The following is a 15,196-nucleotide window of genomic DNA, read 5'->3' as shown; positions in this document are numbered from 1 at the left end:
CCTTTCTTCTGTTTTTTTTTGTTGTTGTTTTAATCTTTCCCTTCATCTCTCCTTCTATCACCTCACCTCCTCCCTTCTACTAGGAGCTTTACACATATTTGAGCTTCTGAGATTCCCTAAAAGCAGGGATCTGAGCATCTCAGACTTTTGTGAGGTGCTGGTATGACACAGTGAGGATCTCTGGTTGTCTTTCATGAAGGTTTGCATTTATATAAGGCTTCGTAGCTGGGCCAGACCTCCCAAAGTGATGAGTGACAACTGAGCAATGTATGATACCAGAAGCAGAATTAACTTGGGAAGCAAGCAGTAGAACAGGGTAAGATTAAGAAGCTGTGCTTCAGACTTTAGGAGCTATGTGTGACAAATGGAGAAGGTTTTAAATCCTTGTGAGTCAGTATCTGCAAAAAAGCAAAGCAGAGAATAGTTGTCTGAAAATAACCTCCTCTCTGACCAGAGCTAGATCTGAGTACTTGGCGGTTTTATTTCTATTTAACTTGGATAGATGGAATTAGTCTTTAAACTATATTATAGTAATTTGCTGAGAGCTTCATTCCACAAAAAAAAAAAAAAAATAGGCCCTTGAGCAATGCACTGTTAGGCAAGTTGTGCAAAAAAGAAGATGAAACAAAGAAATCTGTGTTTTGTGGGTGAAATACCATCTTTCACATTGGGAAGAGACCACACTATCACTAAGGTTTGGGAGAAAGCTCTTCTGGGTACCCCAACAGTGTTATCTGTGTCACTTAAGAAGCCACATCTCAATGCTTTGCCTGGCTTGTACAGGAGATGAGCAGTGTTTGAAGGATTTGATAAAGGAGAAGAGGAATCTGGGGATGCATACCTGCTGGGTAGAGATGATGTCTGGCTTTTCAAACAAAGTACAAGAGCCAGCAGTGAATTTATCACTTAGCATGAATCAGCAGCGTGCACACGTGCTCGGATCTGCCTGTTCACAAGGGCACTGTGAACTCAGAGGGACTCTGTAAGAGCAGTGGATGGTGAATGGGATTAAAGCGGATAAATGCTTCCTTAATTTTTAATTGGAAACAGATGCAGAAGGCAGTGGATTAACAGGAATAGTGACATTAGCTCTGAGAGAGCAGCTACAGAGAAAGCAAACTGAGAAGCTCAAAGTGTTCAAGGGCAATTTTATAACTAGTAAGGGAGTGTGTCAGCTAACAGCAGGCAAACAGCTAATTGAAAAAGATCACTTGGAATAGGATAAGTATGCACTCTGGGGCTTAAAGTATACCAAAACTTTGGTCTGAGCCAAAGGACACGCTCATTGGACACAAAAGAGGTCTCATGATCTTTCAGAGAGTGTGGTTCATTCAGCTCCATGCAGAGATATCTATGCTGCAGTGTGGGGTTAAGACACCGACTGTCCAACCATTTCTGATGCTCCTGGAAAAAGTCCAGCAGACTCACTACTCTGGGGAACAGCAGAGGAAGGAGGAAATGTTGTAATCAGAGGACAAAAAAATAATAATTAAAAAGTGTAATACTTCATATACTGTCTAAATTTGTGAAGAGTAATTATCTTCCATCAACTTCCAAGAGAGAGGTTTCTATAGAAATTGTTAAAATTAGTATATTTCTGTGATCCGTAGTAGTAAGTTTTCAAAGCTGCCTTTACAAAAAAACCCCACAACAACAAAAAAAAAACCAAACACCTCATCCTCATTTTTTATTTTCTATGAGAAGTATCTTTTCCTTTGTACTTTTTCAAGTTGTTCTGGAATGCTAGAAAAATATGAGGATGGGAAAAAAGAAGGGTTAGGAAATCTGCTTTAACAAAAGGATACAAACAAATACTTCAAGAAGCTTTGAAAAAGCATACACATAAATCCATAAAACTCTACTAGTAGCATTGTAAAAATAACAAAAATAGCCCATCTTGGAGAAAACTTAATGCAGTTAAATGAGCAGGCAGGATGTCTGATGCAGCAAAAGAGGGCTGCAAAGATTGCTTGAAATGGCAAACTGTCTCACAAATGTGGAACTGCTGTAGCTGAGATGTGCACAGATGTCAAGTGAACCGGTATATTAATCTTATTGGAGAAAAAACTGGCAAATGGTTGCAGTTAATAAAGAGAAACCCATGACATAAGTGTGAAGTTGTCTGTAAATACCACTGCTAATGGTATGAACCTCAGTCCTTGACCTAAGAGGTGATCTATGTGTCATCATCAGCAGCAAAATTTAGTGTCATAGTCAAATAAGGGAGGAATTTTCATATCTTTAACAGCAGTGAACTGAAACTGATTCTAACTGACCTACTGTCATTGATAAAAGGAGCCTGGGATAACTTTTTTGTCCTTCTGCTTGTGAAAATAACCCCACTTTGTTTTATTTTTCAGACAGTAGGTAAGATTTGCTATGGGCATATCATAAAGAAAGAGAAAAAAAAATATTGCAGAAAGACATGTGAACACTATTTTATTAAAGTCATCAAAAAAGTTGAGTTGCAAGGAAGTAAGAAAAATGTTGAAGTTATTAGCAGAGATTTATTTTAAGCTTGCACTGAACAAATAACAAATGAAGTAAGCTGTTTTTAAGGTATTGCAGAGCCTAGAAGTACAAACTAAGTTTTATATTAATAGCTCAGGAAAAATTGGCCCTGAAACACAGAATTATTTACCCTGACTGAAACAACTTCCTACTTTCATTTCCTTTAGATACCTATGTAAGAAGCTTTATAGCTGAAAAAGTGATATTGCATATGAGATTCTTTGTTAAAACAGGGTGTTTGACATAATGGTGCCTGCAAATAGGCCAGAATTAGCAGCTATTTCAGCAGTTTGCAGTGGAATGAGGGCTTACACCTGGGCCCACAAGTTCCCATTATTCCCAAGCCAAGTGCTAGTTGAAGGCACTTGCCAAATAATGATTTGCATTTTTCAGATAGTTATAAATTATATGAGCATGTGAAGTTATTCCACTCAGACATGAAGAAAAATTTCCAGATCCCAGAAATGAAAAGTACTGAAGGCAGCATTTGGTGTGAAAGGGCTTTAAACAAGACACTACACTAAGTGTGTGAGCCCCTCAGTTCAGCAAATCCAGAACTTGTGGTTTAACACCATTTTATACTTGTGCCAGTATGTACAGTCAGTGCCTCTGCCATTGAGACTGATTAGCCTCAGTCAGCTTAGTTCATACCTGTATTGTAAGCATTGATTAGTATTGTGTTAATAATTCTGTGCAGGCTGGAAGGTACTGGGGGATGTTGCACCTTGCCCAGGCAGTCCAGCCATGTCCCAGGGTGGGTGGCACAGACCTGTGCAGGGTCATGGTCTTCCAGCAAGTCCTAGGGGTCATGGCCCAGTGCCCTCCACTGCCTACTGCTTCCCAGAGTGTCTGTGCCAGCTCTGCTTTTCCCTCCACAACAAGAAATCCTCAACCAAAGAGTATATGCACCAAAGAAGACTGTTAATACGCAGTTTTCTTCTCAAATAGCATTTCCTTCTGCAATGCAAATGGTGCAACTTAGGTGATTTTCAAATAAACCTTTTTTGTCAGTGCCTTTGGTGTAACTACCCTTACGGCAGAGATAAGTAATAGCAATTCTGATTTTTTTTCCCTTTTTCTTATTTAAACTTTGTTTCTATTTTAGTCTTAGGCTCTAGTAACAAAAAAGCATAAAATTAAAATGGTAAACCCCTCAGAAAAAGCAAATAGAAAGGTCAGCCATTTTAATTGCTTGCAGTGTTTAAACAGTAGAAGAGATTGACTGTCACCACATGAAAATGAGCATCTACCCTCAGAGAAAGTCTTTAAGTTTGTTGATGCACTTTTTGAGTACCATAAAGGAATTTTTTCCCACTATAACCATGCATATATCTGCATGTAGCCTTTACCATATGGCATAATAATACTCTGGATGACTTCCACAAAGTATAATAGTAATAAAAATACTCTGTTTACATTCACTTCCATTATTTTGTAGCAGGAAAACTGAAGCAATATAAATTCATTTTTATAGTGGTTGGTGTCAGTAAATACACTGTTCTTCCAGAAGTAATGTATTGTAATATAAATTTCCTGATAAGTTAGTGTAGAACAAGGTTTAAGTGACAACTATTTGTGAAAAACTATTTGTTTGTGACTCTGACTTAATTTAATAGAAATATATTGCTCTAAAATGAATTGGTCTGATGTCAGATTGATGGTTTGTACTTTTATTATGCGAAGCATTTACAAAAGTCCACCATCCCACAGGTATATAGAAGAAAAGATTATCCGCTATTCAGTATATGAATATATAGCTTCATTAAAAGAGCTCTAGAGGTGCATGTAAATCGTGAAAGAAGAGCTTGTGATGTTTTCACTATAAAACCTTGCTGTAATTCCCTTTGAATTAGTTTTAAGTTTCTTTTATATACAGGTATGTTTTATGGTTGGGTTTTTTTTAAAGGTAAAATTATAAATTTTTTTGCTTCAGTTCAAAATCTCTTCTGCAACCCATACATTTGAACCCATCTGAATCATTCCCTTCTTCAGAAAAGTGGCAATCTTCACTTGTTGGAAGTTTAGCATAGAACAATGAATGTGAAAAAAAGACTGTTTACTGTTGTTCTTGCTGAGAAATGGTGGGGTCACACTTCACAAGGTCAGCAGATGGAAATAAAATCAGTCGGACCAGAATGTTTTCAAAGAGAGGGTGCAGAGGCCAAAAGGTCCAAGTCCTCTAGCAGCTACTCTAGACTTTTTTTAAATTATTCACATACCTGGCTATTGATAGGGAATCTTAAGTAACGCAGTTCACCTAATAGTCTTGAGTGTTTTGTTTTAGTATAAACTATCAGTCCAAGGGGAAGGGCTAGAGTTCATGAAGGAAAAAGAATGAGAGTTGAGAAGGCAGCAAGGAGGCACGGCAGTGAGCAACGGGGTTTCTGGAGATGCAGGCACAAGCCTGAAGAAAGCCTTTTGAGTTGTCTTCCAAAAGCTGTTACCAGCACTAGAGTGATGTTTACCTGGCTGCTTCTCACCGGAGTCCTTGCATAATACTGTATAAAAGGGAAAACTGCTTCAGGTAGGTGAAGTTTAAGATGTTTCTGAAGTCCCTAGAATCCTGCTGGGAGTTGTAGGGAATAGGCTGTCTACATGGAGAGATGCAGTTTGTGCTTTCAAAGTAGTGTTACCAACAGCTTACCTTACTGTTGTTCTTTCACTGTGTTTTGGTTTTTGTTGTATATTTGTTTGGGGTTTCTTTTACTCCTTTCAGCCTTTTAAAAATCTTTTGTAACTAATAACTGACCTGAGGACAAAGACATAATAACACAAATGGGGATGTTTAGGCGCTATTTTGATGAACCTGACTGATGAACCTGTGAGTCTGCTCACAGATGCTCTGTTCTTTAAGCAAATTCCTTTGCTCTTGCTTTTCTCTTTCCTCTTTTTACTTTGTCCTTTTGGTAAAGCTATGCAATTAAAAGACTTGGTCTGTGGATGAACTGGAAAATGGAAGGGAAAGAAGAAAGAAAAAAAGAACCAAACACTTTAGACCCACTAAAGCATGTACTTCAAACTAAAATTAGTGCATATTCCTTTTTCTAGGCATATGAACTTTTATTTGGTTTAATTCCATTTGTGTTCTCAAAGAATTTGAGCTGATCCTAAGCTTTGCTTTTGGTGAATTTGCAGGGGTGGGTGAAGTTTGTGGGAATCACTGTTGTCTTTTGCTATACACTTGCTCTTTTACCTTCTGACCTTATTTTTACTGGGATTCCCTGCAAGCTGCTCATCATTGTGCTGGCTTCTGTTCTTGTGCCTTTCTTACGCCAGTGGGAAGAGAAGCAAGAAACTAAGTGGAATCATGTAGTTCCAGTCAGTTTAACATTGCTTCTGCTGCCACAAGCAACACATTTTATATTACAGGAGAAGAAAAAACAGTCATGTAATGTGATGAACCTGAAGGCTTCTCCCACTTAAGTGTTTAAACAGAAAATGTAGGAGGCTTTATGTAACCCTTAAATGTAGAACCCTGCACCTACTTTCAATTGAATATGCAACATTGTTAGAAGCACCACATAAAAAGTATTTTGCAGGTTTTTGAGAGACTGCGTCTGAGTTTTTTCTACCTCATATGTTTTAATGACAAATTTCCTATTCTGTGTGCATGTCCCACTGCATTCCTGTATTGTCTTCCAAACACAGACATATATGCACGCACACACACACGTGCATGCATTTTCCAGAGAAAACGTTGTGTGCATTTGTTTATTCCTACCTCACTTGAGATGTAGAGAAGAAAAACAGTAGAGTATTCCCATGAAAAAGTATCATTTTAGTTAACTTCTCCTTGCTTAACAGATGGATGAACGGTTTTGTGAAGACCTTGTCTGTTTACTTGTGGGCTTTTTTTACTCCATTCATTTATAATTAATGTGCCAAATTATGTTGTTTGTACCAAGGGTCAGATCATCATTTTTAGCTTCCATGTAGACTGAAATAAATCCCACTATTGGGACAGACCACACTCACTCCTTGGTGCTGCTAGCACAGTTGCTGGCTCTTCTTTTGATCCAGCGGGGTTTAATTTATTTTTTCTCTTTGTAAAATTTGAGTCTGCTTTGATAATTAATACCCAAGAAATGTCACTGAAAGTTACATTGAATAAAATTGGCAGATTCAGAATGGGAGAGAAATACATGTGGATATATTAAATAAAAGTAACATTTCAGCTTGAAAGTGCAGATCTGGGCATCTTTGGTGTTTAAAGGGGGATGTTTCTTTGGATTCGGGGTTTCTTCAGGCACTCTCTTATCGTCATCCCCTTCTTTCAGCATGTACATGTTCAAATCTAGGTGAGCTGCTGTGGTTAAAAAAGAACCGTGTGAGTAGGCAAAAATACCTTGTAAACTGAAATGAGAGATAACTAAGCGGTCCTGCCTGGCCTTGATGGGATTACCAGGTACTGTGAATCACTCAGGCAAAGAGGCCTGAGGTGACACTTCAGTCTTGTTATTACACCAGGGATATTGGTTCCATTTAATAAGAAAGTGGGGTCATCTTAGTGTGATTCAGTTCAAAGCTTTGAAAATGTCTCTTATTGGAAAGATTTGAAGTAAGCAGTTTTGATCCTTCTGCAGCACGAGCACATCGATGGCTGATGGGGGGCAGCTCTGGAGTCTTTGCCCTGTGCCCAGACCCCTCTTTAAATAAGGATTTCTTCTAAAACAACATATCACAAGAAGGTGTGACTGAAAACTATTTTGTAAGCAATTGTCTCGTTTGGAAGATGCTGTATAACTGAGGCTCTTCCTTGCCTTTGATTTTTCTTTTTAAAAGGATTTTAAAACCATGTAGTCCTTGTCCTAAGATACGCTTATTACAGAGTTCAGTGATGTTCCCTGGAGTCATAATCTAGCATGAACTGTTTCCCCTGGCTATACTACAAGACAATTTGACTTTGCATGAAGTTTTGAGAACTGTATGTGGGGATAATGTTTCGACTTCATGCTCTCTCTGCACCGTGAATGACAAAATATGCTTTGAAGTGCTTTCTCATACTCTCTACTGCTGCCTTTCATGTGCGAATGAATATTAATAAAAACAGACCTGTGCTCACTTTTGCTTTTAATAGGATGTTCTGTCATCTCTCTAATTTTTCTGTCTCTTGAATTTCCTATTTTTAAAAGTTTTATTGTGTTTGTAGTGCCAGGCCCTATACCTGCCAAGTCGGTGAAAGGAACTCCTTTTGAAGATAAGATCTTCCTCAACTGGAAGGAGCCTGTGGATCCAAATGGCATCATTACTCAGTACGAGGTAATAATTAAACAGCTAACAAGCATAGGATAGATCTCAGAAAGTGTGGCAAGAGGGGTGGCTTACAGTGTGTGTTTATGCTCTGCAGGCAGCTATTCTATTATATGCTGCTTTAATTTACAGAATCCTGGATTTTCTGTACTGATTAGATATTAAAAAACCATCATTATGGAGAATATGGCTGGCCGGCCCTGTCAAGTGGCTTTGGCGTGTTAGTATAACAGTATTGCAATCCACATGAGAAGTGCTAATTTTAAAAACCTTGTACCATTATTAGACACTTCCAAAGCCATGACAGCCACAATCTATGAAATCTTCTCTGTTGGAAGAGAAGGTTACATGAAATGTAAGATGGTCATTAAATTTGGAGCAATGTTTTTTAGCTTTATCAGGTCTTTATAGATACCACTCTTCAAGGAAACCTCCATATATATTCTATTTGAAGTGTATTTAATATATGAGCCTTCTGGAGACCTCCACTGGAGGAATAAACACCATCCTCTTCATCACTCCTTTTTTAAAGGAACAGAGAATATAATGTTGTGTATTAGAGAATTATAGGAGGAAGACAAATGGACTGACCAAACAAAACCCCTTATATGTATTTGTTTATCAATTTAATGATAACAAAGATCTTTTCGTAGTATGGGTTAACCCCAGTAGGCAGCTTGGCCCCAGTCAGCTGCTTTTTCACTCCTCCACAGTGGGATGGGGCGAATGTGGGAGTGTTTGTTTGTTAATTACAGATACAAAACAAAGCACCCTACAAGCTGCTATGAAGAAAATTAACTTCATCCCAGTCAAAACCAGTACATTAAGATATCATTGCTGACTTGAAATATATTAGCTTGGTTTGAATGGCATTTAAATATGATTATTAGTAGAGGAGAGGGAAATGTACTGCAGGAAGTGAAAAATACAGGGTTTTGGTGGAAATGGGGAGGACAGTGGGGGTGTCCTAGTTTAAATGTAACATTGAAATTTTCTATACATGAACTGAAACCTTAAAAAAAGTGATGAAGGGCACCTGCACCTTTCAAGTGAAGCAGACTCTACAGTAAAACACATCAAGTCACCTCATGGTATCCCCAAGCCAGCAGGGTAGCTAGATGAGCTAGAATGCTTTTCAGCCAAGCTAATGTAATCCCCTTGTGTCAAAGCCTGTAACAATTGCTATAAAATGCTTGTTTTCACAGGTCAGCTATAGCAGCATCCGGTCATTTGACCCAGCAGTTCCAGTCGCAGGACCTCCCCAAACTGTGTCGAAGCTGTGGAACAGCACACACCACGTCTTCTCACACTTGCACCCTGGAACTACTTACCAGTTCTTTATACGTGCAAGCACTGTCAAAGGGTTTGGACCAGCAACCACAATCAATGTAACAACCAACATCTCAGGTAAAAAGGAAGAAGCAGCAATGGGGTAGGGAAGTAAAAAATGTAAGTGTGGGGAAATGTTTTTTGGATTTTTGGTAAGACTTCAAAAAATCATGAAACAGGAAAGAAAACTCCCCCAAAAATTCCATCATGTTGTGAAACTATATTACTGTCCATGTTTTTGAGCATATTTGCCAAACAGTAGCATAAGTTCAGGGATAAATCCTTGCATGAGGTGGAAATTGCACACCTGTAGTTGTAAAGTGTTTGATTTTGCATAATCTTGTACTTTCATCTAAAGATTCTGAAGTGCTATGTAAACCTTAACTAATTAAGCCTTACAGCACTCCATAGGTCACTAGGTACTGTATTTGTTTTGCAGATTAGTAAAGTCAGATGCAGAAAATTAACTGACTTACTCAAGGTGACACCACTTAGGAGGACACAGCTATAGCAGAACTGGGGCAGTTGGGAAGAGGTGTGAATTTCTTTTGCCAGACTCGTATAGGTCTGCTTCCTCTTGCCTTACTTTACTTACTGCAGTGCACTAAGATTGACACTGTTTGTCTTAATAATATACAGCAAACTCTAGAAGAAAATAATGTCAAATGGAATGCTTTAGTGTTTTTATTTTCTTAAATTTCAGTATTATTCTCAAAAAGTAAGATAGCAGTTTATGCAGTTGACATCAGAAGGTAAATCAGTGGTGTATCTAGAGAGACTGTTGATTTTATGACCTGGTGACTTTGGATCTTGGCAGAGATGAAAGAAGTCAGTCGTTTAGAAATGTAAACAGTACAAAGCAGGCAATTTTCCTTGTTATCTGCCGTAATGAAACTTCTGTTGTCCTGTAAAGGGAAGTAATAATGCAGTGGAATGCACCTACCATTTCTATGGGAAACTACTCACATACTCTCCTCACTGAGCTCCCAAAAGCATGCACATAAATCAAAATGTGAAGAAATTGAAGGCAGAGCTCCTTTAATTATATAGCAAGTGAAATTCTATAGTTGTCATAGTTAACTGAAACGATTTGTTGAATTCCATCCCTGTGCATAAGCACTAGCACTCTTCATACCCCAGATTCTTCAAAAAAAGCCAACCAAACCACCAAAAAAACATCCAAACTACATATTATGTTCTGTTTATCCATTAGGTTGGTTTGAAGTGTAATATTTTACTAAGGTTTTTTTAAGGTACTTGGGTTTCTTCACAAGAAATTCCAGTTAATAAATTTTCAAGGATAATGGTGGTGTAGTACTTGCATGTTTGTCATCTAACCTCTTTGTAGGGGAGGGGGGGGGAAAGTGTAACTGTAATTTTGTCCAGAAAAGCACAATTCCTAGACACAGTATGGGTCTATTAGTTGGCAAAACATGGTTAATACTAGGAAACCTTAAAAACAGGCCATAAGATCCTTTTAACCTGAATTTCATCCTGTTGTTTTGTATTTTTTTTCTTGCTTTATGCTGAAGTGTTCTCTAGTTTTGCTCTGCAGAACTGATACGTTTTATAAGGCAGTGCGTATGTTTCAGGAAGTGCAAGCTTTATTTTAATGAGGAGTGAAATTAATACTTTTAAGCAAGCTTACAAATGGTTACCATGATCCTAGTGAACATGGTATAAACAATAATACATAAATGAACATCAAATGAACACTAAATCTTGGACCAGATGGTCCTTGAGGTCCCTTCCAACATGGCATTCTGTGATTCTATGATTATTTCTTTAAAAATAATATTTCCTGAAATAAGAGAAATGTTTGTGTTTATCTGGGATCTGGGACTCTTCTACCTATTGAAATATTACTGTTAACGTACTATGACTGAAGTGATTGACATCCTACCAGGAAAGACCTTTTTGTGAAAATTCATTTTTAAATACACAGGCATAATTAAAAATTGTATAGAAAAAACACAAATAAAAAAAAAAAAAAAAAAAAAAAAAAAGGCAAAAAACCCCACAAAAAGCAAACAAAAAACAAAAAAAAACCCCATGAAGATAGATTTATAGATTTTTGAATAATCAATAAATAATAGAAATATATTATTATATATAAAAGAAATATGAAGTTCTGTTTCATTCTTTGCACTAGAGCTGAAGTCAGCAACAGTATTACCACTGAGGACTGTAACAGGTTTGTGGCAGCAGGTTGAAGCTGGGTGGTTGAAGTAATCACCAACACAAGCCATCTGACCCCAAACACTTATTACTGCCACAAAGGTCTGGCAGCCAGTCCATTAGTGAATCAGTTTCTGATCTGCTTCTGATTTTTACTTTGATTTTGTTTTTTCTTAATTTCCAGAGCTGAAAACTGCAGTGGTTCAGAAACTGATTAATGAGCAGCTTTGGCCATATATTGGTAGAAATGGAAGGATAAATGGTCATGGGAATAGATGTCCCCATCCAGTTCTAGTCTCCACAGATGCATGACTGTGCAAGCCCAATTCCTGCACTCTCATTGGTATTGGTGTGGTGAAACATAAAAAGGTTATTGAATTGTTGGAGGAGGAAGAAGAGAGGTGGTAAAGGTTGGGTCTTTAAGATGGTGAATATAGTTGTTTGTAAGGTAAGAAGAGGGAGGCGAAAATGGGATTTTGTAGTCTTAAGGTTTTTTGGCAGTCACGTCCTCCCTCTATTTCTCTTCTTGAATGAACCTGTTTAATTCAATAGGTTCCATGATTTCAGGGGAAGCAGTTGGGGGAGGGGTTATCAATTGCTGGCGAGGCCCCATCATGTTCTAGTAAAAGGTTTTAACAGATTGGAAAATCATTTAAAAAGACTCACGTAGCTGATGAAGATTGTGCATGTGTACTGTGTTGCAAACAGCCACAATCTCATGAAAATCCAAAATGTTTTCACTAATTTATTTCTCATTCTTTTCTTTCCCACTCAATGTTAATCAGCTCCCACTTTACCAGACTATGAAGGAGTTGATGCATCTCTCAATGAAACTGCTACTACAATAACTGTACTCTTGAGACCAGCACAGGCCAAAGGTGCACCTATCAGGTAAAAAAAAAAAATAATTAAAACCCAAATATATAATTTTTTAAATCAATAAGATACTTTTTAGTTGATTACATGCCACCTTGCAGCTCATGGAGCTGTTCGTTTCCAAGTGGTATTCATTTGACATTACTATTGTTTTTCTAGGCTAGACTGAACTTGCCAATAGATCTGTAATTAAAAAGAAAAAATTACTGGGTTTGGGGTTTTTTTTAGAGATAGTAATGACCTGAATCATCCCACCGTCAATCATGCTTGATTTAGGGTCCCTAGAACCACCTCCTATCCATTATAATTTCATTTTACTTTCTCACAGTGTCTCTGAAATATGAGGTTGAAAGGTGTTTGTCAGAAACTGGATTTGAAAATAACACTTTCTCTCCAGTGCTTCAAATCAGCTATTCTGTAGCCTATGTGTATGATTGGAAAATTGGAAGCTCAGAGGAAATGGGAGAATAATAGTGATGAATATAAACTATTTGACCTTTTTCTTCTCAGAGTGCTTCTTACTAGAAATCCTGCAGCAAGCTATTAAATTTTATTTGGCGTGTCCCATAATCATATTAAAATGTTTCATTTATGTTAACTTTGAGGAGTCTTTCCCTTTCTGCTCTCTATTGAGGAATAATTTAATTCTGTTTGCAAAGATTAATCCACATCCTGCTCTTTACTTTTACTTGTTAGTTCAAAAATTTTGTGATACTATTTGATTCCATTTGTGTTGTACTGATGTGGCTGCATCAGCAATATTCAGGGACAGGGTTGACTAATTGGGGATTAATTAGCGACTGAGCATCAGAACCTTTTCATGCTCTTACCCTTGTGACATTTTAGAGAAATGCAGGCTAATGTGTTTCATTCTATGTTACATTAAGTCAGTTACCATGGCTCAGCTGGTGTTGAGTAATGTGCCTGAGCCCTAAAAGTACAGGGAAATTAACTGTTTCTTAACTATATGTCCGTTAAAAGGAATGTATCCTTCACATAGATGTCGTGGGAATGAGTCACATACCAATAAGCATTTTTATTTGCCTATCATATAGTCACCCTTATAGTTGATATGATGAAGTTATTTATTTATATTTTGTCATAGAAGATAATCCAAATTCATCTCCTTTATAGGAGATATTGATGTGCTATATTCATAACTAAAATTGCAACCCCATACATCATTGCTTTCTCAAAGACTGCCCTGGAGCAAGCCTAAGATTTTTTTGGATGTTAAGAATGGTAAAATGCACAGGGCTACATTCAGTACAGGATTTGGATTTCTAAAATAGGGTGTTTGTTGAATTGGTAGAGTAGAAACCAGACCTGTGATCTGAAAATGCTCCTGAGTTATGCAGATGCTTAAACAAACTGTACATCTTCGTAGGTGCTTTTAAGGCCTTCCAGATGTCCTGCTGGTGGTCATATCCAGAGCTGTCCCTCTTTGAGAAATGTGGTATCTATCTCTCATCTAATCCATGACAAATCCTTTCAGACTTGTTCCTGGTCCCCTGAGAGGGGCTGGTGCACAGACTTCTCCAGAACATGCTGGCCAGACACAGCTGGGGTCAGCTGACAGTGGTGCACATCTTCTCTGCAACTGGTCTGAGGCCTATTTGTGCAGATGGCAGTGGTCTCCCACCTTCAGTCTCACATCCCAGGTTTCTCTCCTGGGGGTTTTATTTCATGAACTGGTAGCGTGATGGGATGCAGCTGGAGAATTACTCATACCTGGCTTAGGGAGCTCTGGTTTCTCTGCACTGTAAGGCAAGTAACTCACAGCAGAGTAAACCTGTAGCACACCACCTCACAAATATTCACTCAGTTTTCCACATGGCATCCTCAGTTCTCTTGACATGAGCTTGTCACTGTGGCCTGTGAAGGTGGTGAAAAGGACCTGTGTACTAAATGTAAATAGATGGTTTGATAGGGGCACTTTGATAGAGTGTTAATAACTGTTGTTTGATAATGTTCTCAAAAAAGCCTGTCTTTCTTCCTATCTCACATCTTCCCTCTCCACTTTAATTAATTTATAAAACCTAAGAGGTTACATCAAATTTCTACCATTAAGAGGCCAAGGAAGTAATTCCTTTACCATAACTAGAGGTCTGGGCTTTATTAAAACAAGCCACATGGTTTTTTTCCTTACTTGGAATGAGGAGCATTCTCCAGGGGAATGCAGAAAACATGGTCCTGTTCCCTTTCCTGAAGTTATGCATATTGCAATCAAGTATTTTTCAGCATCTTCTTTAATTCTGCATTTTTTCAATACATTTCACTAAACTTTATGATCCTCGCTGCAGCTGTGTTTCCACTACAAGCTGTCTTGCTGCTGTAGTGAGTGTTACTAGCTAGGTGGGAAAAAAATGCATCCCCAAGCATGCAGCCGTGACTGAGTAGAAGAGACTCAAATGATGTTCATCAGCCTGAAACACTTGATTTTTTTAGAAGGTTTATTTGTGCCCAGTCCTCTAATGCCTGGAACTGTGGACAGTTGAAAGGTCATTTTATCTGATAGCAATAGGTCCACATTAAAAAAAAAAAAAAAAAAAGGAAAGGAGAGGAAAAAACAAAGCTTGGTCTGTTAGTTTTTTGCTTTTGCAAATAGAATTACACTGTGATCAGATGTTGTACATCATCCTCTCCATCAGCACAGCCCCCCAATAAACAGATGTTCCTTAAGTGAAATCTATGTGTGGCGTGGCTGCCAATCATTTATTTAAGATGCTACATGCCACAGTCATCACAATTTAAACATGACTTTAATCATATCATCCCTGTCAAGTGGTATCGTGTAATCCCCAGCATTCTTTAGGGCCTCCTGAAGTTTTAAACCAGATCACAAAGTAGAAATGCAGAGGGAGACAGAGCTGGATGGTTCAGGCTCACTGCAAAGCTCTTGCTGTTTCACCATCAATCTTGTGGCTGAGGTCCCAGTCAGCAGCATCAGTGGTGCTTCAGTGATTCATTTGAAGATGGGATTTGCCACTGTAGTTTTTCTGAAGGATCCTGAGCACCAGCAAAACAGCCTTTTGTTTTCAAATCCTGCTGA

General features: G+C 38.1%; 1 protein-coding gene across 1 annotated transcript in view; it reads left to right on the top strand.

The window, feature by feature from the left end:
• The window catches only part of PTPRK (protein tyrosine phosphatase, receptor type, K), a 291,634-nt gene that overhangs the window by 220,298 nt on the left and 56,140 nt on the right, over window positions 1-15,196 (top strand). The window contains exons 7-9 of the mRNA XM_009999118.1: window positions 7,661-7,770; window positions 8,967-9,168; window positions 12,054-12,159. Coding sequence (XP_009997420.1) covers window positions 7,661-7,770; window positions 8,967-9,168; window positions 12,054-12,159 — 418 coding nt within the window. The remainder of the gene's footprint in view (window positions 1-7,660; window positions 7,771-8,966; window positions 9,169-12,053; window positions 12,160-15,196) is intronic.

This window comes from Chaetura pelagica, unplaced genomic scaffold, assembly GCF_000747805.2.
Source record: "Chaetura pelagica isolate M959 unplaced genomic scaffold, ChaPel_1.0 scaffold90, whole genome shotgun sequence".
In the NCBI taxonomy this organism is placed as follows: Eukaryota; Metazoa; Chordata; class Aves; order Apodiformes; family Apodidae; genus Chaetura; species Chaetura pelagica.
This window is presented reverse-complemented; position numbering and strand designations above follow the sequence as displayed.